Source organism: Rana temporaria, chromosome 3 (assembly GCF_905171775.1).
Source record: "Rana temporaria chromosome 3, aRanTem1.1, whole genome shotgun sequence".
Lineage (NCBI taxonomy): Eukaryota > Metazoa > Chordata > Amphibia > Anura > Ranidae > Rana > Rana temporaria.
The window spans coordinates 233,603,784-233,630,266 of record NC_053491.1 but is presented as its reverse complement, the minus strand read 5'-3'; the positions used below and the strand labels follow the sequence as shown (position 1 = coordinate 233,630,266).

The window sequence follows — 26,483 nt, the reverse complement described above, 5'->3', positions numbered from 1 at the left end:
AAAGAAGTCACCAGAGCTATATACTTTAAAGTCTATAATACCTGGTTCCAGCAAAAACTTTAATTTTAGTAATACGATTTCGGTTCTAGAATTTCTTCAAGAAGGATTGGAGAGAGGTTTAGCAGCAAGTACCCTCAAGACGCAGGTAGCTGCCTTATCCGTTTTTTTTTTTGGAAAAAACCCTGTCAAGGGAACCTTTTTAATAATCATTCTTTAGGGCTATGGCAAAAGTAAAGCCTAGACCTATTGTTAATGAGAGAGTGGGTAACCGCTCAAAGAGAACCAGGTAATCTGATTCCTGTGGTCCGAGCCAAGGGTGCAGGCAGTGCAATCAAAATGCAGGTTAGGATGAAGGAAAAAAGCTGGGACAGCCGCACTCCAAAAAAACTCCTTTAATTAAAAATCACAAAATACATGCCACAGCAAAAAACAGCACAACAAAAGAAAAGCTGACGTTTCGCACTATGCCTTAGTGCTTCTTTATATGCTATGAAGAAGCACTAAGGCATAGTGCGAAACGTCAGCTTTTCTTTTGTTGTGCTGTTTTTTGCTGTGGCATGTATTTTGTGATTTTTAATTAAAGGAGGAGTTTTTTTGGAGTGCGGCTGTCCCAGCTTTTTTCCTTCATCCTAACCTAGACCTATTGTTTTCCCAAATGGGACTTGTCTTTGGTTCTTCAGGCTCTCACTTAATCTCCATTTGAACCTATAGAAGAGTCTTCATTAAAATTTTTGACACTTAAAACTATTCTGCTGGTAGTAACTTCTGCTCCAAGAATAAGTGAGTTACAAGTTCTTTCAATTAAAGAACCTTTTATGAGATGTTTACCAGATGGGCTAGTCTAAAGGACGGACCCAGCTTTGCTGCCAAAAGGACGGACCCAGCTTTGCTGCCAAAAGGACGGACCCAGCTTTGCTGCCAAAAGGACGGACCCAGCTTTGCTGCCAAAAGGACGGACCCAGCTTTGCTGCCAAAAGGACGGACCCAGCTTTGCTGCCAAAAGGACGGACCCAGCTTTGCTGCCAAAAGGACGGACCCAGCTTTGCTGCCAAAAGGACGGACCCAGCTTTGCTGCCAAAAGGACGGACCCAGCTTTGCTGCCAAAAGGACGGACCCAGCTTTGCTGCCAAAAGGACGGACCCAGCTTTGCTGCCAAAAGGATCATCAATCTTTCACCGCACACAGGAGATAATTCTCCCTACCTTTTTGTCCCCGTCCTCCGGGTTCGGGGGAAGAAGCTTTTCACACTTTGGACGTCAGAAGGTGTCTTCTAAAGTATCTAGAAGTAACAAAGAATATCGAAGTCTGCTTCACTATTCATCCTGATGGAAGGTAAGTGCAGTAAGGCTTCCAAGAGTACCCTGGGAAGATGGTTAAAGCAAGCCATTAAGGAGACATGCATCTCTTTAGGACTGGAACTTCCGGTGGGTATTTTACCTCATTCTACCAGAGCAGTGGCAGCATCATGGGCAGAAAAGGCCGGGGCATCTCCTGAGCAAATCTGCAAGGCGGCCACTTGGTCCAGTTTTTCAACCTTCATATAAGGCACTACCGCTTGGATCTGATGTCAGCCTCGGACCAGTCCTTTTGGTAGGAAGGTTTTACAGGCAGTGGTCCCACCCTGAAGTAAGTTTCTCGGTTATCCTCTCAAAGGTGCTGTCCTGAAAGGAGAAAACCTTAGTTAGACTTACCGGTTACAAGCCTTTCAGGACAGCAGCCTACTTCCCTCCCTTGGTTATCATAAGTAAGATATCATTTGTGGAACTTGGTGATTGTCTGCTTATATCTTCCAGCATGTCGGAGGATTTCTCGGTAACAAATGAAGGCATGGTGGAAGCAGCTGCTTTTTGAAGGGGTGTTGTCACACAGTGTTTCCTGTGAAGGGGTGGAGCTACGCTCTCTCCAAGGTGCTGTCCTGAAAGGTTCGTAGAAATACCGTCAGTTAAGTCTACAGTAGGTGCACGCGATATTGTGTCAATCTCGCTCCCTTTCTCGGCGAGATTGAGCACCTACGAGCCCCATCGCGGGAGCCAGTGCCAAGCTGGCTTGCCGCGATAGAGACAAAGCCGTCATAGAAGCGACGGGAGATCCGACTTGGATTCCCGCCAATTCTACACGTGTGCAGCGTTTGTTATGAATCCTGAGGGGGAACTCCCCGCCGGATTTTAAATAAAAATCCGGCATGGGTTCCCCCCTCAGGAGCATACCGGGCCCTTAGGGCTGTTATGGGTTGTAAGGAGAGAGCCCCCCCCCTACGCCGTAGGGTCCCCCTACAATCCATACCAGACCTGTATCCAAAGCACGCTACCCGGCCGGCCAGGAAAGGAGTGGGGACGAGCGAGCGCCCCCCCCCTCCTGAGCCGTACCGGGCTGCATGCCCTCAACATGGGGGGGTTGGGTGCTCTGGGGCAGGGGGGCGCACTGCGGCCCCCCACCTCAGAGCACCCTGTCCCCATGTTGATGAGGACAGGGCCCCTTCCCGACAACCCTGGCCGTTGGTTGTCGGGGTATGCGGGCGGGAGGCTTATCGGAATCTGGGAGCCCCCTTTAATAAGGGGGCCCCCAGATACCGGCCCCCCACCCTAAGTGAATGGATATGGGGTACATCGTACCCCTAACCATTTACCTGTAGGAAAAATGTCAAAGTTAATAAACACACCACACAAGAGTTTTTAAAATTTATTTTTCTGCTCCGGAGGCTCCCCCTGTCTTCTTTATTAGCTCTTCTACCAGGGGGAGCTTCTTCGACGTCTTCGGGTGGGTGGGGCCCGCCGTCTGGTTCTCTTCCACCGCCGGGGGGGTCGCTTTTAAAAAAGCCCCCACCCCGGCGGGTTTCCTTCGGCGGGGGGGCTTCTTCTTCTGCTATCTCGACGGGTCTTCTCCGCTATCCGGGGGGTCTTCTCAACTCTCCGGGGGTCTCCTATGTTCGCCGCTCTCCGCTGTTGACTCGGCGCACCCCGGTTCTTCCTCCAGCTGTCCGGTGCCTTCTCCTTCAGCGCTGAACGTCTATCTTCTTCTTCCGTGCTGTGACGTATTCTTCTTCTTTCGGGCTGTGACGTCATCTTCTTCACTTCTCCAGATGTTGACACGCCGGCTCTTCTCGCTGAAATGGCAGGTGCGCTGCTTTCATCGGATCTATATAGGCCTCACAGTCCCATCATGCTCTGTACCTACCCATGTGATACCTACCCATGTGGGTAGGTATCACATGGGTAGGTACAGAGCATGATGGGACTGAGGCCTATATAGGTCCGATGAAAGCAGCGCACCTGTCATTTCAGCGAGAAGAGCCGGCGTGTCAACATCGGAAGAAGAGAAGACGTCACAGCACAGCGGCCTGAAGGGAGAAGTAGAAGTCGTCGCAGAACAGCGGAAGAAGAAGGCACCGGACAGCGAGAGGAAGAACCGGGGTGCGCCGAGTCAAGAGCGGAGAGCGGCGAACATAGAAGACCCCCCGGAGCGGAGAAGACGTCACAGAAGAGCGGTGAAGACCCCGGAGAGCAGGAGAAGACCCCCGGAAATCGGAAGAAGAAGCTCCCCCTGGTAAAAGAGCTAAAGAAGACAGGGGGAGCCTCCGGAGCAGACTAATAAAATATTTTAATACCCTGTGTGTTTTATTTGTGTTTTTACCACTTTTCCTCCAGGTGAATGGGTAGGGGTACGATGTACCCTATATCCATTCACTTAGGGTGGGGGGCCGGTATCTGGGGGCCCCCTTATTAAAGGGGCTCCCAGATTCCGATAAGCCTCCCGCCCGCACACCCCGACAACCAACGGCCAGGGTTGTCGGGAAGGGGCCCTGTCCTCATCAACATGGGGACAGGGTGCTCTGGGGTGGGGGGGGCCGCAGTGCGCCCCTCTGCCCCAGAGCACCCAACCCCCCCATGTTGAGGGCATGCAGCCTGGTACGGCTCAGGAGGGGGGGGGGGGGGGGGCGCTCGCTCGTCCCCACTCCTTTCCTGACCAGCCGGGTAGCGTGCTTTGGATACGGTCTGGTATGGATTGTAGGGGGACCCCCTACGCCGTTTTTTCGGAGTAGGGGGGCTCTCCTTACAACCCATAACAGACCTAAGGGCCCGGTATGCTCCTGAGGGGGAACCCATGCCGAATTTTTATGACGCGCACGTTGGAATGTGCTGTCACTATTCCAGTGAGTGTGAGATGTCGGCGAGATCTCGGCACCATGTCGCTGAGAATCAGCGCGATGCTGTCATGCTAAGAACACAATATCGCAAACACCTACTCTAACTAAGGTGTGTGTGTGTTTGTTTGTTTTTTTTTTGTTTTTTGTTTTTTTTTGTTTCTCGATCTCTATCTCGGATATCTTGCAGTTTCTAGAGCGGTTACCCATGGTTTGTACTTTGTGTCCACCTTGTATTGTTTGCTTTGGGCTCTGAATACTGTTTAAATGCTCACCTTGCCATGTCATGCGTGATGTACTTGGCTTCAGGGTGCTATACAGCTTCAGGGCTGTGGTCAATTTATCTGGTTCCCAGACCCTGAAGACCCTTTTGGTGGGGGGTGACCATTGTCACCTGGATCACCAATTGTTTCAGTGACATGGATAATGTAAGGCAGGGTTACCCTGTGTACTGTTCCACTTCCTGGCTTTTACGAACCTAATCTGCACTGCCTAGCACATTATGTAGCTCTATGGACAGACTTTGGTGGTGTTCACTATATTATGCTACCCCTGCTATTATTTTTTTGAGAATGTTTTTTTTCCACTTCTATCATTTGTTTTTTGTTCTCCTGTGCAAACTTGTCTCAAGAGGAGCAGGCAACTGTCACGGTTTGTGAATGATGCTTTCCAGTTTGCAGTTTTGCATGAAAAATGCACGCCAGAATGTTTCTGTCCTCCTGCTGCCACCTTCTATAGCGGCACAGGAATTTGTTCAGCAAAAGGGTTATAGCCACTCCTATATCTGAACATGCACAACCCATTCATTCTGCCCTCCATAACCGTGATTAGACCACTGAAGTTCCCCTCACTTTGTAATTGTGGATCATGGGCACAAAGGACCTAGGGCACAGGACTAAATAGCCTGTGTCCTGCAGACAGCCTACATGACTCTAACATCACCTGGAGTGCTTGCTGTTTCCTTTGTACAGGAGCTACATCTTATTGTGACAATGCTCCCCATTATATTGACTCTGGCTCCCTCTCAGGCATACAGCCTGTCTTACAAAAGCAGATTTTACTCCGATGTCTGAATAATTTGGAAACCAGAGTTTTCCAGAGGCCAGAAGCTATATTTTACCTAATCCTCTTCAGGTTTCAAAACACAACCTTCTTTCCTTGGGGATATTGTGGAGGAAAGTATAGAACTTAATTTTTGTAGCAGAGGTTGCAGAAAGAAATGCCCTCCTGAGTTTTAAGATGCAAGCTGAGGTTTTTTGCCAAATACTGTGACACAATGCCTGCTAGTCTTTGCCAACAACCATCTGACTCTCCACAGCCTAAACCTACACCTAGGGTAGGGTGACCAGACATCCCCGATACGAAGACACTGTCCCCGGTGTGGTCCCCAAATTGGATTTGAATAGGGGCTGGGGCAGTTTCAAAGACGGTCAGTGCAGAATAAAAAATAAAAAAAAATTAGAAAAAAAATCTGAATTGCTCCTACTGGCTTAGGGGGGGGGGGGGTGTATATTTTTTTTTATCTGCCCATTTCTAATGATCCATGTGCTGGTCGGTCGAATATTTCTTCAGTTTCAGGTGCATGCCCGTTCCGCTCCTGTTCACATGTTTTTCTGCCTTGGCTCAAGTCTTGGCCAGCTGCCTGTATCTCCTTGCCTTTTCTGGCAGATTGATCTTCCTCTGCTCCCCACCCAGTAGTAGCCGGGGCCAGAGAGTAAGACTTGACAGGCTGTGAGGCGGGCGTTGACTGGCAGAGTTGCTGATTGCCGCCATTACTAGTAAAAAAAAAAATGATGTCTGGATTTAATTTTAAAAATCTGGTCCCCTTAACCTAGGGACACTAAAAACTGGCTTAATCCAGAAACTTTTCCTTACAGGACAGCACTTGAAAAAGTAGCTTCTCCCACAGGAAACGCTGCATTCAAGTATTTGTAAAGAGGATCCTCCAGCCTTTGTTTCTTGCCTTCAGCTGAGTGGAAACGGTGCTTAGGGAATTGTGGGGTTTGTTACTGCTCAGATGCTGTCCTGTTATGAGACTTTCTTGTGTGACCGCCCCAGCATCCCTTCTAATGGGTAGGGGCTGTTGCAGGGACCCATCCCTCCTTCAGTGCTTATGAAGAGCCTGTTTGGCCGCAGGTCTTCAGTCCCCAGGGCCAGCAGCATTTACCAGCTTGCATGTCTGGTTAATCTGCGTGATTTATGTTTTTATGTTTTTTTATTTATCTGAAGGACCTAGGCTGGCTCTTGAACTTTCAAAAGTGAAATCTAGTTCCTTTTTTGTTACCTAGTCGGGGCACCAAAAGCAGTTTTCTCTTGGATCTAGTGGAAGAGCTTATCGGCTGTGCAAAAGTAAATGTGGCTCCTCTAATAGCTATGCATTTGAAGGGATATTTAAACCAGATCACTGGCTATTCGCAGACATTGGATGCAGAAATCAGAAGGTTTTCGAGAGACGAGACAGATGGGGTGTTCCCCAGCTAGCAGTCCTAATCTGTGCACTGTAAACAGTTTCTCCCTGCAGCAGCTGGAAACCCCCAAAGGCAGATATTAAATTTCTCATAAACCTGCATGTATTCCCCAGGTAGACCTGTTTGAAAATAAAAATAATGCAAAATGCCCTCCCCCCCCCCCCCCCCCCCCCCCCCCCCCGCATTCTAACCAGAGTGGAGATCTTCTTTGCCAGGGTCTGTGTGTGTATTAAAAAAATAAGCAGGTTGCAAGTAACCAGAGCGGTCTATGCAAAGGTCTTGGTGTACTGAAAAGCACTTTCTTTGGTACACAACATTACTGTATTAAAGTTTAGCAGGATGGGGCAGATGACCGTTCAGCTGTTAGCACCCTTGTGTTACCCCAAACCTTTCATATTTCTGTTATGTCTATTGTTTGGCCTAGAAATACCCCTTGGAACAAAGACTTCTTGCTGACTTTTAATAATGACCCTTACCTATCCTAGGCGCCTGCAATGTCAGCCCCTTCACCCCCCATTTCCTACTGTGCATTTGCGAGGCTTGTGCCGCTTTGTGAATGGGCGGCTGCTTTCTGGGATACACACAGTTCCCAGAAGGCAGCACGCCACATTCCCCAGAAGACACCGCGAGGAGGACTAGGAAGAAGACCCGCCGAGGTGGAGGAAGAGGCAGATTAGCAAGTTCCGCATCGCAACCGCCCTTTCTGGTGAGTACTTTTTTTTTTTTTTTTTAGGGTGGAACACCACTTTAACCACTTAAGACCCAGGCCATTATGCAGGTTAAGGACCTTGCCCCTTTTTGCGATTCGGCACTGTGTCGCTTTAACTGACAATTGCACGTGCAACGTGGCTCCTAAACAAAATAGAGCTTTCTTTTGGTGGTATTTGATCACCTCTGCGGTTTTTATTTTTTCCGCTATAAACAAAAATAGAGCGACAATTTTGAAAGAAATGCAAGAAATATATATAAAAAAAATTTCTCAGTTTAGGCCGATACGTATTCTACCAACTTTTGGTAAAAAAAAAAATTGCAATAAGCGTTATCGATTGGTTTGCGCAAAATGTATAGAGTTTACAAAAGAGGGGATAGTTTTATTGCATTTTTATATATATATATATATATATATATATATATATATATATATATATATATATATATATATATATATATATATATATATATATATATATATATATATATATATATATATATAATTAAAAAAAATGTTTTACTACTAATGGCGGCGATCAGGGATTTTGTTTCATGACTGCGACATTATGGCAGACACATCGGACAATTTTGAAACATTTTTGGGACCATTGTCCTTTTCACAGCAAAAAGTGCTATAAAAATGCACGGTTTCCTATGAAAATGACAATTGCCGTTTAGGAGTTAACCACTAGGGGGCACTGTAGGGTTTAAGTGTGACCTCATATGTGTTTCTAACTGTAGGGCGGCGGGGCTGGACATGTGACGTCAGTGATCGTCTTTCCCTATATCAGGGAACAGACGATCACTGACACTGCCACAATAAGGAATGGGGAAGGTGTGTTTACACACACCTCTCCCCATTCTTCAGCTCCGGTGACCGATCGCAGGACACCGGCGGCGGTCGGGTCCCGCGTTCACGGAGCTTCGGAGCGCCCGCAACAGGTACGCGATGAGTGATCCCAAACACAAGGCCAAGAAAACTCAATTGGTTTCAAGGAGAAAATAAAGCTGCTAGAATGGCCCAGCCAATCACCTGACTTGAATCCAATTGCAAATCTATGGAAATAACTAAAGAGTTCATAGAGCCCTCGGAACCTTCAAGATTTGAAGACTGTTGAAGAATGGGCCAAAATTGCACCTGAGCATGTGTGCGACTAGTTTCTCTAAACAGGAGGCATCGTGAAGTGGTCATTACCAACAAAGGATTTTGCACGTATACAATCTTTTTTTCTTCTTTATTTTTTATTTTATTTTTTTTTATTCCCCCTCTACCTGTCTCGTAGTGTAGTAAAAATGTTCCATATACCGTATTTATTGGCGTATACCACGTACTTTTTTCCCCCCCTGAAAATAGGGGGAAAATCACGGGTGCGCGCTATACACCGATAGCATGGGGAGGAGGGGGACGAGCGTCCGCTGGAAATCACTGAGCCGTCATCTCCTCTCAGCTGTCACTTCACACACGCACAGTCCCGCCACCAGCATTGGACCAGTGTTCTGTCTGTCACAGGAGATGGTCCAATGGTGGAGGCGGGACTGTGCGTGTGACGTGAGAGCCGAGTGGAGATGACGGCTCGGTGATTTCCGGTGGGCGCTCGTCCCCCTCCTTCCCTTCCGAGGTATGCCATAGGTACACTCCAGTCTCGGCCAGCGCTGCCCACGTTTAAGGGTTTCCTCACCCTCCCCTTCACCACAGACTGCTGAAGCTTGTTTAGAAGCCCTAAGGTACTGTACATTTTTTTTTTTTTTTTTTCCATTTGTGAATGTGATTGGACCCATTTTATTTTATTCATTGTTGTGGAGGAGCACTTGTCATATTCACTTGGTGCACAGTATGGCATGAATTATTTGGTATGCATCCCATTTAATATTGCATATATTTCACGTAATTTACTAGCCTGCTTAGAAGCCCTAAGGTACTGTACATTGCTGCTTATCTTGAATTCGTTTTTCCAGAAAATTCCCTCTTAAAATTGGGGTGCGCGTTATACGCCGATAAATACGGTAAATGATATTGCACTTAGGATTAGAACACGCAGTGTACAAGCTCAAATGCACAGTTGAAGGACCCTACATGCCTGTATGTGATGCTGTACTCTAGCTCTGATGTGTTTCTCCATAATGGGCATTCTCTGGATTTGGAGGCTGCAATCCCATTGGGTGGAGCTAGACTGTGACGTCCTCACATACAGGCATGTTTTTTGGTCTTGCACACTGCTTGTTCTAATCTTGTAAGTGCAATATAATTTATATTAACCACTTGCCGCCCGCCAAAGACAAATTGACGTCGGCAAAGTGGTTGTAGAATCCTGACTGGACGTCATAAGACGTCCTCAGGATTCTGAGCCGCTGCGCGCCCCCGGGGGCGCGCATCGCGGCGATCGTTGTTGCAGGGTGTTAATCTGACACCCGGCAACACCGATCAAGGTAAAGAGTCTCTCACGGAGACTTTTTACCACGTGATCAGCCGTGTCCAATCACGGCTGATCACGATGTAAACAGGAAAAGCCAGTAATCAGCTTTTCCTCACTCGCCGATCGGCTGCTCCTGTGATGGGGGGGGGGGGGGGGTTGTGCTGATCGATTATCGGCACAGCCCCCCCGAGGATGCCCACTGGACCACCAGGGATTTAAAAAAAAAAAGAATGCCACCCTAGACCACCAGGAATGAGAAGGACACAAAAAATGGATGCCAATCAGTGCCCACAATGGGCATCACTGATTGGCAGGCATTGTTTGGCACTGTTTGGCATCCATTAGTACAACACATACGATAGTGCGCATCTATGCCTATCCGTGCCGCCCATCTGTGCCACATATACGTGCCGCCCATCTGTGCCGCCCATCCATGCCGCCTATAAGTGCCCATCAGTGCCGCATATTAGTGCCCATCAATGCCACCACATCAGTGCCACCTCATTGGTGCCCATCAGTGCCGCCTTTTCAGTGCCAGTCAGTGCAGTACCATCAGTGCCCCTCAGTGAAGGAGAAAACTTACTTATTTACAATGTTTTATAACAAACAAAAAACGTTTTTTTTTTTTTTTTTTTCTTTCTAAATTTTTGGTCTTTTTTTTGCAGAAAATAAATATCCCAGAGGTGATCTAATGCCACCAAAAGAAAGCTCTATTTGTGGGTACAAAATAATAAAAATTTAATTTGGGTACAGTGTAGCATGACCGCGCAAAAAAAAAAAAAAAAATCTGAGCACGGAGCATTTTGATGGCACAAACCTCATGGACTTCATAAAAAAAAAAAAAAAAAAGTTATGAAGTCCATGAGGTTTGTGCCATCAAAATGCTCAGTGCTCAGATTTTTTATTTTATTTTTATAAAAAAAAAAAGTTTTATGAACTTTTGAATTTAACCTGTTTGTCGATTTACGGATGGTTTCCTTTAAGGGCTGCCAGAGGGTGCATGCCTCCAGGGACTGTTTGTGTGTGTGTGTGTGTGTGTGTGTGTGTGTGTGTGTGTGTGTACACACAAATCCCTGTTCTGTTAGAGGAGACATGTCGTTTGTGCCTAGCAAGTAGTCCTCCTCTCCTCCGAGTATGGTAGGGAGCACTATAAGCTAGTGAAATCTTTAAATAATATACATAAAGTGAACATGTATACCATTTTTTTTTTTTTTTTGGTGAAACTTATTACAACTTTTTGTCATATGTGCAACTTCGTGCCTTATATACAATATAGTGATCAACCATATCTTTACAATATGTGCTGAAAAAAGAGGGGATTTTTTTTTTTTTTTTCAAATTTAATGACCAAAAGGAACTATTTCTTTCACTGTTGAAGTGAAGCACCTTCACTGACTACTTTAACACCCGAAGTGCTCTGTAAGTGGATGTCTGCTTACCAGATGGTGTTGACCCAATTACTTTAAAAAAGGTCAATTGGGCTTTAGCAAAATATTGCTTGCTGCAAAGTGATGGAGAACATGCAATGATCTGTTACTCTCCCCAATTATGGATACCGGGTAGGATATAGATGGATACAAAGGAACCAGAATAGTGTAATCCTGTTTTATTTTAAAATGATAAAAACAAAGCCAAGTGGCTGCTCACGTTTTTAAAAGTGCCTTCTCACGGCACTGAGGCTGGACAGCATATCAGAGCGGAAAGCCCTGTTTGTCACGGAGACTGGCGTGTGTTCCTGATTACATCACTTCTGGTTGCTCGCTGCTGGCAGTGGAATGCACGCCAGTCTCTACGACGAACAGGGCTTTCCACTCTATCTGATATGCTGTCCAGCCACTTTTAAATGTAATTGGGAAATGGGGGTTACTAATGCGCAAACCAATATGGGTAACAACTAATCCTAGCCTTGCATAAAGCAGCTGCCACGACAAAGAAAGTGTTCACACACTAAAATGATAGTTTAAAAAAAGGGGGGGGGGGTTAATGGTGCTTGCTGATGTATTTACAATGAATAAATATTAAAGGGGTTGTAAAGTAAAAAAAAAAATCCCTAAATAGCTTCCTTTACCTTAGTGCAGTCCTTCACTTACCTCATCCTTCGATTTTGCTTTTAAATGTCCTTATGTCTTCTGAGAAATCCTCACTTCCTGTTCTTCTGTCTGTAACTAAACACAGTAATGCAACACTTTCTCCCTGGTGTGGAGAAAGCCTCTTGAGGGGGAGGGGGCGAGCAGGAGTGTCAGGCCGCCCACTAACACACAGCTCCTTTCTCTATCTGCAAAGTAGATGGCATCCTAACCCTCCTGCTCCCCCCCCCCCCCCAAGAGGCTTTTTCCACCCCAGGGAGAAAGTGCCGCATTACTGTGTTTAGTTACAGACAGAACAGGAGGTAAGGATTTCTCAGAAGAAATGAGGACATTTAAAAGCAAAATAGAAGGATGAGGTAAGTAAAGGATGACTGCACTAAGGTAAAGGAAGCTATTTAGGGATTTTTTTTTTTTTTTACCTTTACAACCCCTTAACGCCCGCCGCACAACTATTTACGTCCGCAAAATGACACGGACAGGCAGATGGGCGTATATATACGACCTTGGTTTCTAGTGGGAGGGGGGTCCGATCGGGACCCCCTCCGCTGCGTGCGGCGGGCGGATTCCCTCGGAGAGCGATCCGGGACGACGGCGCGGCTATTGTTTATAGCCGCTCCGTCGCGTTCGCTCCCCGGAGCTGAACGGGGAGAGCCGTATGTAAACACGGCTTCCCCGTGCTTCACTGTGGTGGCGCATCGATCGACTGATCCTTTTTATAAGGGAGACTCGATCGATGACGTCAGTCCTACAGCGCCCCCTGTGGTTAACTCCCAAACTGCAACTGTCATTTTCACAATAAACAATGCAATTTAAATGCATTTTTTGCTGTGAAAATGACAATGGTCCCAAAAATGTGTCAAAAGTGTCCGCCATAATGTCGCAGTCACGAAAAAAATTGCTGATGACGCCAATAGTAGTAAAAAAAATTGTTTTTTTATAAAAATGCAATAAAACTATCCACTATTTTGTAAACGCTATAAATTTTGCGCAAACCAATCGATAAACGCTTATTGCGATATTTTTTTTTATTTATTTTTTTTAACCAAAAATAGGTAGAATACGTATCGCCCTAAACTGAGGAAAAACTTTTTTTTTTATATATGTTTTTGGGGGATATTTATTATAGCAAAAAGTAAAAAATATTGAATTTTTTTTCAAAATTGTCGCTCTATTTTTGTTTATAGCGCAAAAAATAAAAACCGCAGAGGTGATCAAATACCACCAAAAGAAATCTCTATTTGTGGGGAAAAAAACGCCAATTTTGTTTAGGAGCCACGTCGCACGATCGCGCAATTGTCTGTTAAAGTGACGCAGTGCCGAATAGCAAAACCTGGCCTGGGCATTTAGCTGCAAAATGGTCCGGGGCTTAAGTGGTTAAAGAACAGTAAAAACAATGATAATTAAATTTGTGTGCAACTAATCTTGTGCAAGTATAAAAATGTGCAAAAATATGCAAATAACCAAACAGGTGCAAAATTGTGTAACTCTGCAAGCAGTTCCGAAATCTTTTTTTTTTTTTTTTTTTTTTTTTTTTAGGAATGTGTAAAGTGTTTCCTGTACAAAAGCATGTACTTCCATGCATGAAGTTCCTCAGTGCAAGCACAAAACTGTGAGATGCAAATAATCCAAAGTCGATGATAGTCACAAAGTGCAGTCTAATTCAAAATAAATCCCAAATCCTTATGCGCAGGTGCCCTCGTTTCCCCCCCAGCCTCTCACCTTGGCTAGCTTAACATTAAAGCCCCATACACACTATCAGTTTTCCTGCAGGTTTTTCTCTTCAGGTTTACCAAACCTTAAGAGTTTAAATTTGTATGCAATCAGGCAGGCCCTTGCACTACATGGTTTTGGTAAACCTGAAGAGAAAAACCTGCAGGAAAACTGATGGTGTGTATGGGGCTTAAGCCTCTTTTATCCAGTGGCTGAGCTTGTTTGCACATGTAGACACTTTCCCCTGGAGGGTATTCACTTTCAAGAACACAAAAGGGAAGAGAAGGGCTCCATAGTGTAGTAGGTTCAAACAATTTTATTCAGTGAAATACATTAAAACACTTACATTGAAGCGATCAACCATCAGCATGGAAATAATAACACTTCCACTCTCGGCCGAGAGCGGAAGAGTTACCATTTATATGCTGATGGTTGATCGCTTTAATGTATTTCACTGAATAAAATATTTTGAACCTGATACACTATGGAGCCCTCCTCTTCCCTTTTGTGTTCTTGAGAGTGAATACTCCAGGGAAAAGTGTCTACATGTGCAAACAAGCTAAGAATTGCTGCCACTAGGAACCGCTCAGCCACAGGATAAGAGGCTTAATTTTAAGCTAGCTAAGGTGAGAGGCTTGGGGAAACAAAGGCACCTGTGCATATAAGGATTTTGGATTATCCTGCACTTTGTCTGCGACTATCATTGACTTTAGATTATTTGCATTGCACAGAGTTTTGTGTTTGCACCGAGGAACTTCATGCATGGAAGAACATGCTTCTGCACAGGAAACACTTTTTACACATTCCTAAAAATTTAGCCAATTTTGCACGATTCATTTAAAATTTTCTTGCACCTCTTTGGTTATTCGCATATTTTGCACATTTTTATACTTGCACAAGGTTAGTTGCACAGAAGAAATACAATTCTTGTTTTTACTGTTCTTTTATAATCATATTTATTAATCAGCAAGCGCCATTACAACCCCCCCCCCCCTTTTAGTTAAAAAAAAAAAAAAAACTTTTAAACGTAAGCAGCTACTTGGCTTTGTTATTTTAAAATAAACGGGATTACACTATTCCTTTTTGTATCCTTCATCTATATCCTACCTGGTCTCCATAATTGGGGAACGGAACAGATCATTGCATCCGTCACTTTGCAGCAAGCAATATGTTGCTAAAGCCCAATTTGACCTTTTGTTTAATTGGGTCAATGCCATCTGGTAAGCAGACATCCACTTACAGAGCACTTTGGGTGTTAAAGTAGTCGGTGAAGGTGCTTCACTTCAACAGTGGAAGAAATTGTTCCTTTTGGCCATTAAAATTGTGAATTTTTTCACTTTTTCAGCACATATTGTGAAGATATGGTTGATGGTTGATCACTGTGTGTGTGTGTGTATATAAGGCACGAAGATGTACATATGTGACGATTAGTTGTAATAAGTTTCACCAGAGACCCTGGTATAGATGTTCACTTTTTTACGTATATTTAAAGATTCCACTAGATCATAGCGCTCCCTACCATACTTTTATTCCAATTGCACTAGTGGTATACACACCTAGTTTGGGGTTGGCAGCTTTAGTTTTAACATTTTTGGAGTGTGTGTGTTTGTGTTTGTGTTTTTGCGCGAGGTATTCACTAATTCATCCTCCTCAGTCCAATCCCCATACAGGTAAAACACACACTGAAGGAACACATTTAACCCCTTGATTGCCCCCTAGTGTTAACTAGTGGTGCATGTTTTTTCAAAATTATCCTTTTTTTGTTTATAGCACAATTTTTTTTTTTTTTTTTTAAAACTAGAGGATCAAATGGCACCAAAAAGCTATATTTGTAGGCAGGGTTTGACAAATTTGCTTGGAATCTAGGAGCCAGCTAAAAAAGTTATAAGCCAGAAAACGCACCCTGTCCCGACGAGCTTGCGCGCAGAAGCGAACACATACGTGAGCAGCGCCCCCGCATATGTAAACAGTGTTCAAACCACACATGTGAGGTATCGCCGCGATTGGTAGAGCGAGAGCAATAATTATAGCCCTAGACCTCCTCTAACTCAAAACATGCAACCTGTAGATTTTTTTAAACGTCGCCCATGAAGATTTTAAAGGGTAAATGTTTGTCGGCATTCCACGAGCGGACGCAATTTTGAAGCGTGACATGTTGGGTATGAATTTACTCGGCGTAACATTATCTTTCATAGTATTTAAAAAAAAATGGGGATAACTTTACTGTTTTATTTTTTATTAAAAAAAGTGTAATTTTTTCTCAAAGTGCGCTTGTAAGACCGCTGCGCAAATACGGCGTGACAGAGTATTGCAACGATTGCCATTTTATTCTCTTGGGTGTTAGGATAAATATATATAATGTTTGGGGGTTCTAATTAGAGGGAAGAAGATGGCAGTGAAAATAGTGAAAAATAACATTAGAATTGCTGTTTAACTTGTAATGCTTAACTTGTAATACCAACGGCTCGCCACTAGATGGCGCCAGCTCACAAAAAAAAATATATTTTTTTTTTTGCCCACCTTCCAAGCCAAGTCGCCAGGACACTATTTCTAGTCGCCCTGGCGACCGGGATTTGTCGAGCCCTGTTTGTAGGAAAAATAGTTTGGGTACAGCATTGCATGACCGCAATTGCCAGTTAAAACGATGCAGTGCCAAATTGTAAAAAGTGCTCTGATCAGGAAGGGGGAAAACCTTTTGGGGCTGAAGTGGTTAATGATAAATATTTTCTGATGGTTATCGTGCTCTTCATTTTTTTTTTGGGAGGGGGGGTGGTATGAGTCATTAGGGGCTCATTTGATGATGAGTACTAAATTTTCTTTAACTTGGAGGCAGCACACTTTTCTTTTTTTTTTTTTTTTTTCTGTAGCATTGTATTGGGTCCAGGAGTCGCAGCAGTCGACCAATCGCAAGGTTTCATGTTGTATAAGTAGCCTCTACAATTTGTTAGGCATCTGCCTGGTCCTGTTCACTTGTTTATAAATTATACCATGTGGATGTTCAGACTTTGATGTGAGCTTTGCGCTGTCATCTGTGTTTTTTTTGGTCCGGGATCCTTAATCCCTGTTTTCTCTTATCGTCCATGGACGGACACAGCTCCTTAAATCTTGACAAGTGGGTTATGTTCCCTGTTTACAGGAGAGGACTAGGCAGAAACATGTTAAATAGTTAAATACATGTTACATTAACAGAGTTGAACAGCCCTACCCAGGGGGCGGTCCCTCCAAACATAACCCTCCTCACTGCAGCTTGCAGCCTCAGTTTCGTTCTGCCTAGCAAGGAGAAGGACGTATGGCTCCCTTTGGGCCCAGCGCCCTGAGGAGAAATTTTATTTTACTCTTCTTTTTTTTCTTTTTTTTTTTTTTTGTGTGTGCAGGGGGTTTGTCATATACTTTCCCCTCTTGGGCCATCTCTTCCCCCATGAGTTTTGACTCTGGTGCTTTCGGTTCTTCAGGAACCTTCCTTTTGGAAACATCAGAGAGATTTTCTCTTGACACCATCTCAGAAGGTGGCCCCTTTAGTGTCCTTTACCTCTGTTAGAGGGATTTCTGAGTTGGCGGTCTTGTCTTGCAAGCCGCCATTCTTGATCCTCCATAAGGATTAGGTGATGGTGCGACCTTCCCTTCTTCTGAAGGAGGTTTCGGCCTTTCATACTTTAGGTACGCGCTTTGCGGGTATACCAGCCTACTACGGCTCCGTTTTCAGAGCTTCTGACTCTCTTTTGTGTCTGTGTCTGGTCCACAAAAGGGCCTGGCGGTCTCGTCGACCACCATTTCTCGGTGGATCAGGCAGGCCGTCATACAGGCCTATGCTCCTAAGGGGTGGGCCCCCCTTTCCGGTCACGGCACTTTCGACCAGGGCAATTGGTGCTTCCTGGGGTTTTTTTCCGACATCATGCATCGGTCTCACAGGTGTGCGAGGCGGCGATTTGCTCGTCCGTTCACGCTTTTTCCAGAATTTACATGGTTGCTATGAGTGCATCTTGTGTGTTTTTTTTTTGTTTGTTTTTTCAGTCGCTAGTTTTTGCCAGCGGCTGTTTAAAGTTGCACCTCCTCTGTTGAGCTCTGCTTGTTTTGGGGTGAAGTTAAAATTGGTTTTACTGATAGATTTCCCACCCCTCGTTTTTTGACACTGCTTGGGGACGTCCCACTTGTCAAGATTTAAGGAGCTGTGTCCGTCCATGGACGATAAGAGAAAATAGGATTTTTGTACTCACCGTAAAATCCTTTTCTCTGAAGTCCATGGACGGACACAGCTCCCACCCCTCCTTTTTAGGTTTGTACTGCTTGTTACGAACTGAGGCTGCAAGCTGCAGTGAGAAGGGTTATGTTTGGAGGGACCGCCCCCTGGGCGAGGCTGTTCAACTCTGTTAATGTAACATGTATTTAACATGTTTCTGCCTAGTCCTCTCCTGTAAACAGGGAACATAACCCACTTGTCAAGATTTAAGGAGCTGTGTCCGTCCATGGACTTCAGAGAAAAGGATTTTACGGTGAGTACAAAAAATCCTATTTTTCTTGTGGGCCTGTTAGCAGTTCTGTTTGCTATGTTGCCCACTCCTCAGTCTATGGTTTGGGTACAACCCATGGTTTAGGAAAAAGTCCTATGCTGTATGATTAAGATGTAAGGAATGACTTGCCTATAAATTCCTTTTCTTGGATTACAGGACATTGGTCACTCTTCTCTTTTGATCACTGCTTACTACATGCTAAAAAAAAAAAAAATGTATCCCCTCCTCTCTCCATGTGTCTTTGTGCTCTGTACCTAATTGTATAGCGATATTAAATGGAACACTTCAATGTACAACTCTCTTAACTGGTATGATTTCAAGCTTTGAGACACGTCTGCTTTTTTTTTTTCATAAGGGAGCTATTCTTCAGCAGCACAGAAAATCACCTTCTACGAGCAAAGATTTTGGAGCTTATTTTCCTTAATAGCTGCGAGTCTATGCCTCCTCGAGACCTACCACTTTCTTTATGCAAAATTCTTCACTTCATTGGCAATTCCACACTGCTGCTGGAGAACCAGGTGAGTGTGAATTAAATGATTGAACTAGAGCTGTAGCTCAATGGTTTTCAACCTCAGTCCTCAAGGCCATGTTTTGGTAATTCCTTCATACTGAGGCGCTTTGCAGGTGCTATAGCGCTAAAAATAGAGCCTGCAAAGCGCCCTAACTCGCCCGAGGGCTTTCACACTGGAGCGCTGCGATATGTACAATCGGAAGCAACCATACAAAAAGCACTATTTGGGCCAAGTCTTGTGCAGACAAAATGAACAGACAAAAATCAATAAGCAGAACTATTTATCGATTTTAATGTTGCCGTAGAATAATATGTAAACATTTAAATTCTCCTTTTGCATAGATGGTCAACAGTCGGCTTGCTCGGCACTGTAGTGATAACTTATGAAGGTGGCCAATAGACCGGCTGGTTGGAAAGTTTGCTGCAGTGATGGAATCGTCATGTGTCCCCTGTGAAGTCCACAGGGGAGAAGGCAGGGTGAACGAGCTTCAATAGGATCATGAAAAAGATTCCTGGGCTTGACATCAGAGCGCTCAGGGAGACTGAATCCAAAGCAAGGCTTAGAGCTCAGAGTGGTAAAGAGCAAGCCGAAAGACGGGGAGAAAGCGTGCTTGGCTGTAGCCTTGACAACACATATTGTGGTGTGGCCCTTACTCCTGTCATGTGACTTAGTCAGCCAATTGAGTATAAATAGGAAATGACTGCAGGGAAGGGAACCATAACAGGTTTCACCCACTGCAGCAAACCTCTATTAACAAATTCATAACAAAATTGCTAAAACATAAATAACTGGGACCGTCATAGATACTAAACTATGAAAAAGGCAATGACCGATAATGAAATGAATACAGTGAATCTAGAAATTAAAAATTAGGAAAAAAAGGAAGGGGGGGAAGGGATATGGCGTATGATTTAACAATTTATACATTAACCCCATGTGACCTAACAGGGAAAATTGATGCCCATATCTAAAGGCATATACGTAATGTACAACAAGCGATGATACTGGGTCTAGATGATAATTTGAATCTCAAGTCCCTCATTTAACCCATTGGGGGACAAAGAAGCCAATTTATAAATCCAGAATGACTCATGATTTGCACAATAAAGAAAACCTTTCATTGTCAGTTGGAACCACGTGGCATGTATTCAATGGCTACAACCTTTAAACACTGGATGTTCTTGGCATGATGACTTTTTTAAAATGGCGGGGAACACTGTTCATGATAGCCTTTCTGTATGAACCGTCGGTGCTCACCCACCCGTTTCCGTAAACTACGCATTGTACGGCCCACATAAAGCAGATGGCAAGGGCCTATTAATATTTATACCACATATTCAGTGGCACAAGTGATAAATTGCTTACTATCGTATGTATTGCCAGACTTATCAGGAAAAGAGGATTGACCATGTTGAATAAATTCACGCGTCAAACACCCTCTTTTTACACTGAAAGATGCCAGTTCTATTATCAAAATGGGACCTGATGTCCATGACTCTTTACGAGGATTTTTTAACTTGCTCTGGGCTACATGTTAAGAGTACGAGTTCTTTTAAATGTGACCTGTGGAGCTGGAGGTAGATTAGGTGCCAGTTTGGGATCCATATGCAGAATATGCCAGTGGTTTTTGACAATACTTTGAACGGATCTATATTTGCTATTGTACTCGGTTATAAACTTGGTGTTGGCATCTGTTTTTTTTTTTTTCCCCCCGAATCTTAGAAGATGGTATATTTTCTTTAAATTTATCATGAGCTGCTTGTATGTATTCTACTGAATATGCCTTTTTGTAAGAATTTTTTTTTTTTTTTTTTTTTTTAGACCCACTTTGTGACTCGTATTCACCATCATTTGTAGTTTCCTCTCAGCATTTGGAACTGTCCACTTGGAATATTTTTTGTCCAAGATGGATGGTGACAGCTGGTATAGGGTAGATTAGAGTTCCCACTAGTAGATTTACAGTAATTTTTTTTGTGCAAATGGACCCACCCTCATGGTATAATCAGGTCCAAAAACACTTACACGACAAATTACTCAAATAGCTCTATAGAACACCTATATCTGTGGAATCAATAAAAAAAACATGGGCTTGCCTGGAGTTAATATTAGGATCTTTTGGAGAGAAAGTGTTGGAGTGCTTCTAACCCTACTCTATGGGGAATCGAGGTATAGAATGACACCACATCCAAGGATAAAATAGCCGTCCAAAATGCCAAGCCATTGACTGATTTAAAGCACCTGTGCAAGATGACGGAAAACCTGCAAACATGGCCTGTTGGGTACTTGAGGACTGAGGTTAAGAACGACTGCTGTAGATGGTAAATATTTAAACTATTCTAGATCAAAAATTGGGAGATTCTTGCTCTGCAAATGTTACACAATTTTGGTATTCTTTGAAAAACTACCTTCACAACATTCACCAAGCTCTGAGGCAACTTTGATTTATAGTGTGAACAGCCTAATTGGCCTTTTGTGAATCGACCTCCATACCTACACCACTTGGCAGCATTTAAGTTATAAAAAAACCTCTTCTACAGTGGGGGAGTGTATTTGATCCCCCTGCTGATTTTTGTATGTTTGCCCACTGACAAATGATCAGTCTAATTTTAGAGGTAGGTTTGAGACAGCATATCAAAAAAATCCAGAAACTCATTTAAAAAGTTATAAATTGATTTTAATGAGTGAAATGAGCATTTGACCCCTAGGCAAAAACATGACTTGGTACTTAATGGCAAAACCCTTGTTGGCAATAAGATGTCAGACGTTTCTTGTAGTTGGCCACCAGATTTGCACTTTGATCTTCCCCTGTCAACAGTCTGTTGGGGAACCATGCAAGATATTTTTTTTGTAGGAAAAATTTGCACCTTGTATGGCCACCCTAGATTCAAAAGTGTAATGCTGGCCATACATGGATAGAACAACGGTCAGAATTTAAAAAAAAAAAAATCTGTCGACCGTGCATGTGATAATGCCATCATTGTATCAATAGATGTTGCCCAATTATCAACATATTGATCAAAAACAAACAGATTTTTCGTCGCTCAATTACACGTACATGTGCTGCTTTTCCACTACTAACGTTTCAAATCGATCGTTCCGGTGCAAAAAAATCTGCTGTTGGTTCCTTTTTACGAAAGGAAAAATAAATAAAATAGCATTTTGAGAATCTAAATTTGCCCATTAACACGTCAAACGATCGGGCGCTTCAAACACTGTTTTGAACGATTTTCTAACCGTGTATGGCCAGCAGTACTTCAGATCTATAAAGATTACTTTTCAGTGTTACCATTTTCTTAAGTACAGATACTCTAGAGCAGGGGTGGCAAAACTTTTTTGAAAGAGGGACAGATTTCATGAAGTGAATGTGCATGAGGGCTGACCATTTTGTCTGACTTTCTTTTGAACCATTAAAATTTAATATTTTATGCAGTTTAACAAACTGCATACTTTTCATTTTGTAACATGGATGACGAATCTAAACAGGTGTTAAATCACTCTGCCTTTCATATCTGAAGGCCGGATGAAAAAAATCCAGGAAATCTATCAGTGCCTCTCGCCAAGGATGAGCTTGGGTTTTTAATGTACTTTTTTTAAAACCATATTCTTTCCTTCTGCAGCCAAGTCTCCTTCAGCCAGCCAACCAGCGCCGCTCACGAAGCATGAGCTTGGGTGTTTTATATATGTTTTTGTATTTTTGCAGCAAAGTCTCCTCCAGCCATTTAGCCCTCTCACTGACTGAAAAGAAGGTCGGGCGTGTTCACAAGTAGATGTGCCCGAGCCCGCAAGGAAGATGATAGCGTGCAGCCAATCACAGGCACTGTGACATTTTCCCCCAATCTCTGGCTCTGCGTGCCGAGTGCCGCTCTCATTGTTGGGCTGAGCGGGGCATGTAGTTGAGTGTGTATTTAGATATACATTCTAATGTCCCCCCCCCCCCCCCCCCCCAAGTATATCCACGTGTTTATTTTTTGGGATACATCTTCAGCATTACAAATCCCGAGCGCCGCTCTCAATGTGTAGCTGAGTGTGTTCACAAGTCTATTTGCCAGAGCCGCTTCAGCATTACAAATCCCGAGCGCCTCACTGTGTAGCTGGCCATGTTCACAAGTCTATTTGCCAGAGCTGCTGTGAAGCTGACAGTGCGCAGAGCCAATCGCATGCACCGTGACATTTTCAGGTCTCTGCGGATGCAGAGATCGGAGGCAATGCGCTGGACATCTACATCTTACAAATACAACCAGCCCTTTTGAGGGCAATCGTAATGCTGATGCAGCCTGCAATGAAATTGTGTTTGACACCCCTGCTCTAGAGGATATACTGGCAATCGAATTATAAAAAAACTTTTTGTGTGTATGTGCGTCTCATAATATGAGTGAGGATCGAAAGTTTGGGCACCCCAGGTAAAAATTTGTATTAATGTGCATAACGAAGCCAAGGAAAGATGGGGAAAAAAACTCCAAAAGGCATCAAATTACAGATTAGACATTCTTATAACATGTCAAAAAAAGTTAGATTTTATTTCCATCATTTACACTTTCAAAATTACAGAAAACAAAAAAATGACGTCTGCAAAAGTTTGGGCAACCTGCAGAATTTATAGCATGCACTGCCCCTTTGCAAAGCTGAGACCTGCCAGTGTCATGGATTGTTCTTAATCATCGTCTGGGAAGACCAGGTGATGTCAATCTCAAAGGTTTTAAATGCCCAGACTCATCTGACCTTGCCCCAACAATCGGCACCATGGGCAGTTGTCTAGAAAACTGAAAATAGTTGATGCTCACAAAGCTGGAGAAGGCTATAATAAGATAGCAAAGCATTTTCAGATGTCAATATCCTCTGTTCGGAATGTAATTAAGAAATGGCAGTCATCAGGAACAGTGAAAGTTAAAGCAAGATCTGGAAGACCAAGAAAAATATCAGACAGAACAGCTCGCAAGATTGTGAGAAAAGCAATTCAAAACCCACGTTTGACTGCACGATCCCTCCAGAAAGGTCTGGCAGACACTGGAGTTGTGGTACACTATTCCACTATAAAGAGATACTTGTACAAATATGGTCTTCATGGAAGAGTCATCAGAAGACCTACGTCCTCGCCACAAAAATCAGCGTTTGATCTTTGCAAATGAACATATAGACAAGCCTGATGCATTTTGGAAACAAGTTCTGTGGACCGATGAGGTTAAAATAGAACTTTTTGGCCGGAATGAGCAAAGGTACGTTTGGAGAAGAAAGGGCATAGAATTTAATGAAAAGAACCTCTGTCCAACTGTTAAGCATGGGGGTGGATCAATCATGCTTTGGGGTTGTATTGCAGCCAGTGGCACAGGGAACATTTCACGAGTAGAAGGAAAAATGGATTCAATAAAATTTCAGCAAATTTTGGATGGTAACTTGATGCCATCTGTGAAAAAGCTGAAGTTAAAGAGGATGGCTTCTACAAATCCATAATGATCCTAAACACACCTCAAAATCCATCGGGATTACATCAAGAGGCGTAAACTGAAGATTTTGCCATGGCCTTCACAATCTCCTGACCTCAACATAATTGAAAATCTATGGATAAACCTTAAAAGAGCGTGACAGACAGCCCAGAAATCTCAAAACTGGAAGACTTTTGTAAGGAAGAATGGGCAAAGATACCTCAAACATGAATTGAAAGACTCCTTGGCTGGCTACAAAAAGCGTTTGCAAGCTGTGATACTTGCCAAAGGGGGCAGTACAAGATATTAACTCTGCAGGGTGCCCAAACTTTTGCAGACACCATTTTTTTTTTTCTGTAATTTTGAAAGTGTAAATGATGGAAATAAAATCTAACTTTTTTTTTTTTGACATAATGTCTAAAACACACACACACACACACACACACACACACACACACACACACACACACAACACCTGCCCTCTTCCAGGTCTTTATAAGATGGCTACATTTTTCAACAGGCATCTGAGAATCTGATGCCTGACTTGTAGGACATGACTAATGCTATGTTAATTTTTAGTTTTTGTTCCATGTTAATTTTAGTAAGCGATCATGGCCAACATTGAGATTTGTCTCCTCTACAGGGACCAGAATGGCAGCGATGGGATGAAATTTTGCATCATATCGTTCTCCTGTTTCTTAGCCTGCAGAGGATTACCACAGGTACATACAGCCTGGAATTACTTTTTCTTTCTGACATGTATTTAAAATAAGGGTGTGTGTTTGTTTTGTTCTAGGTGTCCTTCACTGGACAGTTTTTGCACGTTCACGTTGCCCTAGGTTGTCTGTTTTGTATACCTTTGCTGTAATGGCAGGGCATTCTTCAGATCTGTTGCCCGGAGACCAGAGGGACAGTTGCCCGGACCCCACTGTGGAAAAGCTGAGACCGCCTGTAAAATTGCTTCGCACAGGGTTTAGTGCCCATTGGCAATCACAGGGGAATGCACCAGTCCAGAGCGGTGATCCCCCCCCTGCTAGCAAGTCCTGTCCATTAAGGCCCTTTCATGCATGCCCATCGTGATAAGTGAATTTTGGGTTCGACATCGTCCTGCAGCTAGATAAATGTTCTACCAGTGGTGTCCCCATGTGCTGGGCGGTGTGTGCTTGTCTGTTTAAGCAGATGGCGTGCTATACTGTCATGGTGGTCTTTGAAAAGCATGAACTTTCTAGTCTGCCATTGGATCAGACTGATGCAGTCTGATTTTTCCAGCATCCCCAAAGGTTTATGCAGTTTGCAGTAGAGGACCACCTCTCCCGTTATTGTGGCATTGCCATTTGGTCTTTCCATCAAATGTCTGTCAAACGGCAGGTCCTGGAAAATTTGGTTGGGTACTGGACTTTCATAATTCTGCTTTTGGAAGTAACATCTGGAGTATTTGGGTTCAGTCCTGGACACCACACAGGCCAAGGTGTGTGTTTGTGTTTTTTTTTTCTTTCCTGAGAGATTCCTGTCCCTACACTTTCAGATAGAATCCTTTTTGATTTGTGTCTGCATGAGGGTACTTTTGAAGGTGTTGGCTGCCTTATTAAGTGGTTCTGTATGCTCCGTTTCACTCCAGGGCATTTCAGCCCCATATTTTGTAGGCTTGGGACAAATGTCAGCAGTCCTTGGATTTTACCCATGCATCTGACTCAAGACCAGGTCAGCTCTGGAATAACGCGTTTTCATGCAGATGTCAGAAAATGTTACCTTTTTTGTGATGCCTTGGAAGAGTTTGAAAGGGGATGCTAGCTTGAAAGACGAATGGGAGTTCTGGAAAACCACTAGGTTCAGGGAACTAGGTTGTTGCAAGAACAGAGGTTACTGATCAACATTCTCATATTTCAGGGGAGTGGTGCTTCAGCGTTGGTCTGCTTGCCTTCAGGGTGCAGTACAAACCATGTCACAGCTGTGGCATACGCCCCCCCATTAAGGAGGAACAATAAGTTGAAGAGGAAGTAGACCAGACCTTGTCTGCGGCAGATATCTTCATGTTCTGCCCTTCCATTTCCAGGGTGGAACATTGGCAGGTGTATTTTCCCAGCTGTGAACAAGTATTTGAGTGATTTGTGTATGGTGGGGTGATTCCAGGTGTGGCTCTTGCCATCCACATTCAAGAACAAGCTGGATTGGGTTGTCCTAAACCAGGGATTCTCAGGCATTTTGTACTTTATATTCTGGTCACTCTTTGGAATCTGTTCATACTGAGCTATGCCTTTCTTCTTGGGGAAAGGAAGTAGACCTACAAGGAGGTGTACCACCATACATGGAAGGCTTATTTTGCCTTGTGTGAGACTCGCAAGTTTGATCCCCACGAATGTCATTGGGCACACTTTTTGCTCTTTTTCCATTCTGGTGTGGAGAGGTCTCTGGCCTTAAGTACCACTAGGGCAGATCTTTGCCTTGGCTGCTCTGTGTTGGAGACCAGTAGTGTCTCATTGCTTGGTAGGCTATTTTTGCAGGGTGGAATGCA

The 26,483-nt window shown here is 43.8% G+C and overlaps 1 protein-coding gene across 3 annotated transcripts in view; it reads left to right on the top strand.

Annotated features, from left to right (window-relative positions):
- The window catches only part of SIMC1 (SUMO interacting motifs containing 1), a 126,709-nt gene that overhangs the window by 78,707 nt on the left and 21,519 nt on the right, over positions 1-26,483 (top strand). Inside the window, exons 8-9 of one of the 3 annotated variants that reach the window (XR_005747941.1) lie at positions 7,095-7,315; positions 18,395-18,476. Coding sequence is in view for 2 of the 3 variants with exons in the window: in XM_040344467.1 (XP_040200401.1) it covers positions 18,395-18,557; positions 24,615-24,693 (242 nt within the window). In the remaining variant the exon portion in view is untranslated. Of the gene's footprint in view, positions 1-7,094; positions 7,316-18,394; positions 18,558-24,614; positions 24,694-26,483 lie in introns of those variants that run through there. The other 2 variants (XM_040344467.1, XM_040344468.1) reach the window with 2 other exon arrangements.